Source organism: Gavialis gangeticus, unplaced genomic scaffold (assembly GCF_001723915.1).
Source record: "Gavialis gangeticus isolate Ggan-Ray unplaced genomic scaffold, GavGan_comp1, whole genome shotgun sequence".
Taxonomy (NCBI): domain Eukaryota; kingdom Metazoa; phylum Chordata; order Crocodylia; family Gavialidae; genus Gavialis; species Gavialis gangeticus.
Genome location: NW_017729008.1, coordinates 15040673 through 15049337, shown reverse-complemented (window position 1 = coordinate 15049337; position 8665 = coordinate 15040673). Strand labels below are relative to the sequence as shown.

The 8665-nt window shown below is 49.9% G+C and overlaps 1 protein-coding gene across 1 annotated transcript in view; it reads left to right on the top strand.

Moving 5' to 3' along the window:
• The window catches only part of CDHR3 (cadherin related family member 3), a 102682-nt gene that overhangs the window by 33648 nt on the left and 60369 nt on the right, over positions 1 to 8665 (top strand). Inside the window, exon 4 of the mRNA XM_019509329.1 lies at positions 6351 to 6436. Within this exon, the coding sequence (XP_019364874.1) occupies positions 6351 to 6436 (86 nt within the window). The remainder of the gene's footprint in view (positions 1 to 6350; positions 6437 to 8665) is intronic.

The following is an 8665-nucleotide window of genomic DNA, read 5'->3' as shown; positions in this document are numbered from 1 at the left end:
TAAAATGGCCAGTTGCATGAAAAATTAACCCTTGTCAAATAAGCTGTTAGCTGAAAGCATTATAGAACCCAACGCCTTCACAGACTCATAGATGCGAGATCCTCGAGTCCCACCCTGCCTCGGCAGGAAAGAGTGCTGGGGTCACATGACCCCCAGCCAGATGCCTATCCAGCCTTCTCTTAAAGACCCCCAAGGTAGGGGAGAGCACCACCTCCCTTGGAAGCCCATTCCAAATTTTGGCCACCCTTACCATGAAGAAGTTTTTCCTGATATCTAGCTTAAATCTCAGTTTGTGACCATTGTTCCTTGTTACCCCAAGAGGTGCCCTGGTGAACAAAGCATCTCCGATCCCTTACTGCATCCCCCTAATGCTGGCTTGTCCAACATATGGCCCGCTGAGGCATTTTCTGAGGCCCGCGGTGCTGCCACAGGAAAGGAAAGTAAACACGGTTTACTTTCCTTCCCACCCCGTGTCCCTCCCCAGCCCCTCAGCACCTTCCTCGCGGCTGCTGAAGGGCTGCGGAAGGGACAAGGCTCGCCACGCCCCGCGTCACTCGCCGTTGCCGACGCGGTGGTGCGGGAAGAGGAGGAGCCGCGAGCCCTCGGGACAGGACGAGCCCGGCCGGAGCAGCCGGGGCTCAGCTGCACTTTCCGCACCTGCGCCGGTCAGTCCCGAGCGGCACCCGGCTCCGCCGCCGCCTCTGGTGCCGCCCCGGGGGGCTGTCGCAGCCGGAGCAGCACGCGGCTGAAGGCGGCTTCCCACGTGCTGCTGGGGCCAGGTCGGCACCGGCCAGCAGAGGCGGCGGCGGAGCCGGGTGCCGCTCGGGACTGACCGGTGTAGGTGGGGAAAGTGCAGCTCAGCCGCTGCCGCTCCGGCCGGGCTCGTCCCGCCCCAGCAGCACGTGGGAAGCCGGCGCGGGGGGCTTCGGCAGGCGGGGTCCTGGCGTGACTTGCGCGGGACGAGGCGGCGGGAGCCGGTGTCTGCCAGACCTCGTGCTCCGGGCTCGCAGCGCTGAGGCCACCGGGGCTGCGTGGGCGGGAGGGCGCTGAGGGGCTGCGGGGCAGCCGCTGCCTCGCTCCAGCCCCCCTCAGGCAGCGCCGGGTCGTGGGGCGGCACTGCTCGGGGGATGGGGATGTGGAGCTATTTATTTCTCCCCTTCAGTCTCTGGGGCAGGAGCTGGCTGGATGCAGAACGGGTCCCTCCTGCCCCTGCCCAGCAGCTACCATGCCCCTTGCTGTAACGGACAGGTGCAGTAGGGCTGCACAGGCAGGGTGTCTCTGGCCCAGGACAGAGGGTCTTTGACTATGGCTCGGCGGCCCACTGGGTGATAAAAAGTTCATGATCTGGCCCCACGTTCAAAAAGGTTGGACACCCCTGCCTTAATGAATTTGTAAGCAGCCACAAGATCATCTCTCAGCCTTCTCGTGTGGAGGCTGAAGAGGTCCAGGTCCCTCCGTCTCTCCTCATAGGGCTTGTCCTATAATCCCCTAACCATATGAGCGGTCCTCCTCTGGACCCTCCTGAGTCTATCAACGTCCTTCTTGAAGTACAGCGCCCAAAACTGGACGTAGTATTCCAACTGCGGTCTGACCAATACCACACAGAGGGGAAGTATCACCTCCTTGGATCTATTTGTCATGCATCTTGATGCACGATAAAGTGTGGTTAGTGTTGCTGATGATTTCGTCACACGGACGACTCATGTTCATCTTGGAGTCCACTATGACTCCGAGATCCCTTTCTTCTTCTGTGCTGCTGAGGAGGTCACTTCCTGGCCAGTCGGTGTGCTGGATATTTTTGCACCCTAGCTGCAGCACTCTGCACTTGTCCTTGTACTGCATCCTATTGTGTACTGCCCACTTTTCTAACTGGTCCAGGTCTGCCTGCAATCATTCCCTACCCTCTGGAGTGTGCACTTCACCCCACAATTTAGTATTGTCTGCAAACTTGGACAGAGTACACTTCACACCCACATCCAAGTCACTGATGAAGATATTGAAGAGCACAGGTCCAAGGACTTAAACCCTCTGGGACCCCACTACACACATCCTCCCAGGTTGATACCCACCCGTCTACTACCACTCTCTGGGTGCGACTGCTAATCCAATTTGCCACCCACCAGACCATGCAAACATCTATATCACAGCCTTTTAATTTATTTATGAGAATGGGATGAGATACCCTATCGAAGGCCTTGCTAAAATCCAAGAACACGACATCCACCTCTCCTCCTGCATCTAAGCGTTTTGTGACCCTGCCATAAAACAAAACCAGATTGGTCAGGCATGATCTCTACCTGCTACGAATCCATGCTGGTTTCCCTGCTGCATTATTTTTCCCACTGGACTCCCATAAATATGATCCTTCATAATCTTTTCAAAGACCTTTCCAAGGATGGAGGTGAGACTGACTGGCCTATAATTACTTGGCTCCTCCTTCCTCCCCTTCTTGAAAATAGGGACCACATTGGCCCTTTTCCAGTCTTCTGGGACCTGACCTTAGGGAACTTGTGCTTCCTCGAGGGTTAATTTTTCATGTCTTTGCAGGTTTGGGCTGGTGATTATATCAGCAAGCACCAGCTGAGTGGGGGGGTGGGGCTGGCAGCAGGGAGGGAGCAGCACACAGCTGCTGGCTGGGTTTTGTCTGGCCAGAGCTGGATGGGGGGCAGGGTGGAACAGAGACCCCTCACCTCGCAGGCCCCCCACAGCTAACCCAGTTGGGGTACTGGGGGAAGCCGGGCAAGGTGAGGGGGCTCTGGTCCACCTCTTCCTCCCACCCAGCTCCAGCCATGGCAAAGCCAAGCTGCTGCTGTCAAGATGCCTGGGCAGGGGTTTGGGGAAGGAAGCCTCCTCGCCTCTTGGGTCCTGCTGTGTGCTGCTCCCTTTCTCTCCCTCTCCCTCTCCCTCTCCTGCTGACTGCCCTGGAGCTGGGGGTGCAGGGCTTGGGAAAGGGGTGGTTCGGCAACCTCCTCAGAGGATGTTGGAGATCTCCTCCCTGCTGGCCAGGGCTGGTACAGTGTGGCTAAAGCCTCTCCCCCGCCCTCCCACCCAGACCCAGAAGGCGAACATCTGTTGTGGGGGGGCTCTAACTCATGGTGCTCTGTGCAAAGTGCCATGAGTTAATGCACGGCACCTAAACATAGGCACCCTAAGTCATAGATATAACTTCAAGCAGTTTGTGAAATACTGACTTGGATTGGGAGAAACAACAACATTTAACACACTTTATTAATTACCTGAGCTTTTGATGAACAATAACAGCATTCTACTGATGCTGTACAGCAACACAATGGATTTGCACCAACGTGCAAGAAATGTAAACATGAGGTCCTGGGGTTGTGATCTGTGACAGTGCCTGATAAGAGGCAAAGGATTCCATCTCTTTCATATGACAGCTGATGTTGCCCCTGCCTCCTTCCAGACCTCCAGGGAGGCTGGAACACATTATCCCCTCCAGCAGTTGGCCAATGTGTTGGAGAATGAGCTGAATTATTTCTGTTCTCTTTTCATCCAGTAACTGTTTGATGTAAAATATATAAACAGCAATTGGAATAAGGACCAGGATCCAAAATTCTCCCCTACCCCCACTCCCACTCCTCCCCAAGCTGCATGTCTTTGCTACTAGCCTATAGACTCTCATTCTTTCTTGTACTCTCTTTCTGGCCTCAAGACCCCCCACATTCCTCTGCACTGTGGCACAGCTTCATCCAGAGGTGCTTCCCATTCCCAAAACTTGGAGATTAGGGCTATCTTGTGAGGGGTATGGGCTTGAACTTCCTTAGGCAGAGGTGGGAAGTGAGCCCAAGTCTCCCATTCCCTAGGCCGGTAAGTAATCCTCAAACTTTTAGTCCCATGGGCCAGATGAGTGGCATGGGACAAGTCTGGAGGCTGAAGCCTGAGTGGGCTTCATGCACAAGGCTGGTCAGCGCAAACCCAGACTGGGCCCCATGCATCTGGATTCAGCTAATGCTGTCCAGATCCCACCTCACGCCACCTGGACTGGGCTCTGCATACCTGAATCCAGCCCTGCGCCACCTGGACCAGCTCTGCGCCACCTGGGCAGGGTCCTGTGCAGCCCCAGCTCTGTGTGCCCAATCTAGCACAAAGGGCCAAGCTATCTGCCTGCAGGGCTCCCCATGCACATGGAAATTTGACAGCTGGGAAATGGCAATTAATGCTACCACTGCTCCCCCTCTGCCAAATTTTTGGATCCATGGGGGGCCTGAGGGTGGATGACATAGCTTTGTGGGCTGGATTTGGTTCAGCACCCCTGTCCTAGACTATTATATATAAGGTTGACAATGCTACTACCTCTTCTGGACTCATTTTAAAATTAGGCAGCTATAATTGGATTTTGTGAGGGACTCAGTCCCACTGATGGGTTTCAGGCTTTGAGTCTGTCCACCAGGTTTGGCTCCCCAGGGGACATCAATGCCACTCCAGGATTCCCACAGGCTCAGGCTCTGGCAGTTTTGTGCATGCTCCGAACTGCAGCCCCAGATGCCTCAGGAATGTCCAGGCCAAAATGAGAGACACACCTCATGAGTTTTAGGTGCTGAATTTTAAGAGCTGAGGCACTTGTAGCACTACAAAACTGAAGTGCTCTAGGGGAGTGCACATGTACGACAAAATCATGCTCCCAGCCAGGGGGCAATAGGCAGCTGTTCCCCCTGCCCCCGCAGAAACCTGTCAGTGCGGCAGCCAAGGCAGAGAGGCTGCATCTCTGTTGGGACTTCCTCCAGCTGGCATCATCCCCCATGGTGCCTGCAAGCCTCCTGCAGTGATAACACTGACTGGGGGTTCTCCTGCACACTATTAGCTGGTGCTGCAGCCAGCAGCCCCCTCAGCTGTTACCACAGGGTTGCAACAGCTGATGGAGCTACTTGCAACACCCCTCCCTCTCCCACTGACAACAGCTGATCAGTGGCCTCTGCCACCCATCCGCCGTTGCTGCCATCCTGACTAAGCAGGGCAGCAATGGCTCTATAGCAGCCACAGTGTGTGGTAGAGCTGCAGCTCTGTTCCTTGTGGGCCATCAGGGAGCCATCTGCTCTCTTTCCCTCCCCCTTGAAAGCAAGGAGGGAGAACAGAGCACTCTGGGATGCTGGGAGGCCAAGAGATCCTCACTGTGCACAAGGAACTTTTCTGTGGAGGATCTGTCATCCCTGTTGCGCTATGAATAGCTTGGACATGTGCACATTTGCATTGTCTAGTGCTCTAAATGCAAATATAGCACGATGAAAGTAACATGTGCCTGTAGCTGGTGTCTCCCAAAGTCCTGCTCCAGATCCCTAAGTCCTCCCTTGAACCCAGCCCAAAGTTCTAGTGCCAGATTTAGTGCACATCTAAGTCTACTTGAAAGTCATCCAATTTAACATATTGCAAGTAAACACCTCCGGGGTTCCTGCTTTTATACACTACAGTGTGCCAGTGATAAAATGAACTTCTCTTCGGGGAAGGGATTATGTCATTTCTGTGCATGGACAGTGCCTAGCACATTGTGGGTGCTACCAGAAACAAATAATAATGATATTTGACATTAAGACACTCCAGGGAATCAGCACGGCATGAAACATGCTGTACGTGGGAGCTTTGTGCAAAGAAATCCATCATCTTAACTCTCAGCTAGAGCTACCATAAATCAGTAAACATAGATATCTGAGCTATCTAACTGCCTGGCATTAGCTAACAATGCCAGCTACAATTAATGTTAACTGTACATTTACTGGTTATTAAAATGTATCTCACTCATTAAACTGTATATTTATATCACTTTCATCTGGGAATACTTGTTACAGTGTTCTGGGATTCTCATTATTTAGGAAAAAAGCAACCAGGAAAGGTCAAAGAGCGGGTTAATATTCTAGAAACAGGATACAATAGAAATGCTAGTGTGTTGTGTAAATAATGTGATTTAAAGGTCTGAGGTCTCATTAACCACTTATTCTAGAAATGATTTCTGTACATCTTAGGAAAGACAGGATTCCTATATTCCCAATGATACCGTGCAGGAGATCTTAACCCTGACCGCTTATAATACACATTGGACTGAACTGAAGTTGGTGTAGTGCGCTCTTAGGCAAAAGATCAGGCCAGTATAAACCATATACCAAAGACCAGTTCAAGACAGGGTTTATATGGTGCTTTCATGCAGTTCATAATTGTATGGTTGGATACATCTTCTGGCTTGTCTAATTTTGTCTATTTTCCTGATTATTTTGGAATTAGATAGAGCGAGTATATATATCAGGTTATAACATGTTTGGACATAGTTAGTATCTCTGTATGTTTGCTAGTATGTCCTCTTTTTCTTAATAAAATTAACATTGACTATATTTCTATTCATATAGCTATAATGATCTATATCTTAGAGGGAACTGGAGCTGGAAATATTTACCAAATTGAAGCGATAGATCCTGAAAGGCAAGAACTTAAGGTAAGTTTAATAAAGAAAAAAGAGCTGATGCAACTCATTGAATTTGCTAGCAGCTTTGTCAGATAATTGATAGCAGCTTTCTCAAATACATGTGCTAAGCAGGAACAAAGAAACTTAGGTATAGTCAGTTAACATGCAGTGTTTTAAATAATAATTTATAGCAACTGAACTTGTTTTTTATAAAAGTCCACTCCTCAACATTTGGATATAGATCTGGTTTTAAATTTTTAACACTGCCAGGTTAACAGGCTTTGAAGGCAAGGATTAAATATGACACATCGTAGATATCAGCAGGAAATTCAAGTTTTTCTTGAAAGGCTTTACATATCAGCAAAAATTTTGGAAGAGGAATTTTCTTGCAGATAAGGAAAAAAATAACAGCACTTCAGAAACTGTTGCTTTGAGAAAAAAAGAAACAGCATGATCTAGAACAGAAACCTGGGGTGTCACTTCAGCTTGGAACATTTTTTTAAATGGAATTCTTGAGGTTTTTTGCTCAATCACACTCCCATTGCAGTCAGTGTGGATTTGACTAAGTAAGGCAGGAAATAAAGACCTCAAGATTTAGCCAAAGATTACTATTGTCAATGAGAGAAAACATAACTGCTGAGAATGTTTCATTTTCTATACAAAAATCTTTGAACCTGTGACAAATACCAGTTATAATCCTAGAATCATAGGGCTGGAAGGGACCCCGAAGGATCATTGGGTGCAGCCCCCTGCACGAGCAGGAAAGACATCTGGGGTCAGGTGATCCCAGCCAGGTGACCATCCAGTCTTCTCTTGAAGACCTCTAGGGTAGATGATTGCACCACCTCTGGAGGGAGCTTGTTCCATAGTCTGGACACCCTAGTTGTAAAGAAGTTTTTCCTAATGTGAACAGTTGTTCACATGATATATGCCTCTGATATAGTGGTAAGCCACAAGCAGGTCCCCTCTCAGCCTTCTTTTCTTTAGGCTGAAGAGTCCGCCGTTTCTCAGTTTTTCTTCGTATGACTTACCATGCAAGTCCCTGATCATATGGGTGGCCCTCCTCTGGACCCTCTCGAGCTTTAGCATGTCCTTGTTGAAGTGCAACGCCTAGAACAGGACGCAATGCTCCAGCTGCGGCCACACCAATGTTGAGTAAAGCAGGAGAATCACTTCTTTGTTTTTACTGGAGTTGCATTGATTGATGCATACCAGAGTTTTAATGGCCCCAGTGGCTACTGCGTTGCATTGTTGACTCATATTCATACTGGGGTCTATTGTTACCCCCAGATCTCTTTCATTTGTAGTGCAGGTCAGGTTAGCAATGCAGAGCCTGTAGATGTGCTGGGGGTTCTTCCTTCCCAGATACAGCACTTGGCATTTCTCTATGTTGAACCTCATCTGGTTCCGTTCTGCCCAGCATGCCAGCCTGTCTAGGTCTGCTTGTATCTGCAGTCTATCTGCAGGTGTATCTGCACAACCCCATATCTTGGTGTTGTCCACGAACTTGGCCAAGGGGCTTTTCACCCCCTCGTCCAAGTCATTGATAAAAATGTTGAAGAGCACTGGGCCAAGTACCAACCCCTGGGGTACGCCGCTGCCCACATCTCACCAGGACAATGCCGGTCCATTTATTTGGACTCTCTGCATCCTACACTGTAACCAGTTTCACACCCACTTGATAGTCCTGCAGTTGAGCCCAATATCTTCCAGTTTTCTGATCATACCTCATGGGATACCAGACCAAAGACTTTCTGGCAGTCAAGGTATATGATGTCAACCACTTTTCTCTCATCCAGGTGATGAGTCACCTGCTCATAGAAAGAAATGAGGTTGGTCAGACAAGATCTGCCCGCGATGAAGCTATTGGCTACAAAGCACCAACTCAAAGGATCATCATAAAATTCTAGTTTATTGGACAGATGCAAAAGTCAGAGCATAAACCTTGGTGCTGATCCCCTCAAACACACACACACATTCACATACACACACACACTCACAGTAGCTAGCTATGAAAACTAAGCACTGGTATCAAGATATACCTATCCCCAAGCACTGGATTCTGCTGTCAGTGGCCAGTCGAGGATTCTTTCAGCGCAATGTTGCTTCAGAAGGGTGTCACCGGCTGGTCCTTCTGGCTGATCAGGCAGGGTGCTGGTCAGATCAAAGAGGGTGCCATTGGGAGTCATTTTTGCTGCCTTTTATCCCTCTCTGGCAAACTTTGGTGACTCCTCAGTTCTCAGGCTTACCCACTCCAGG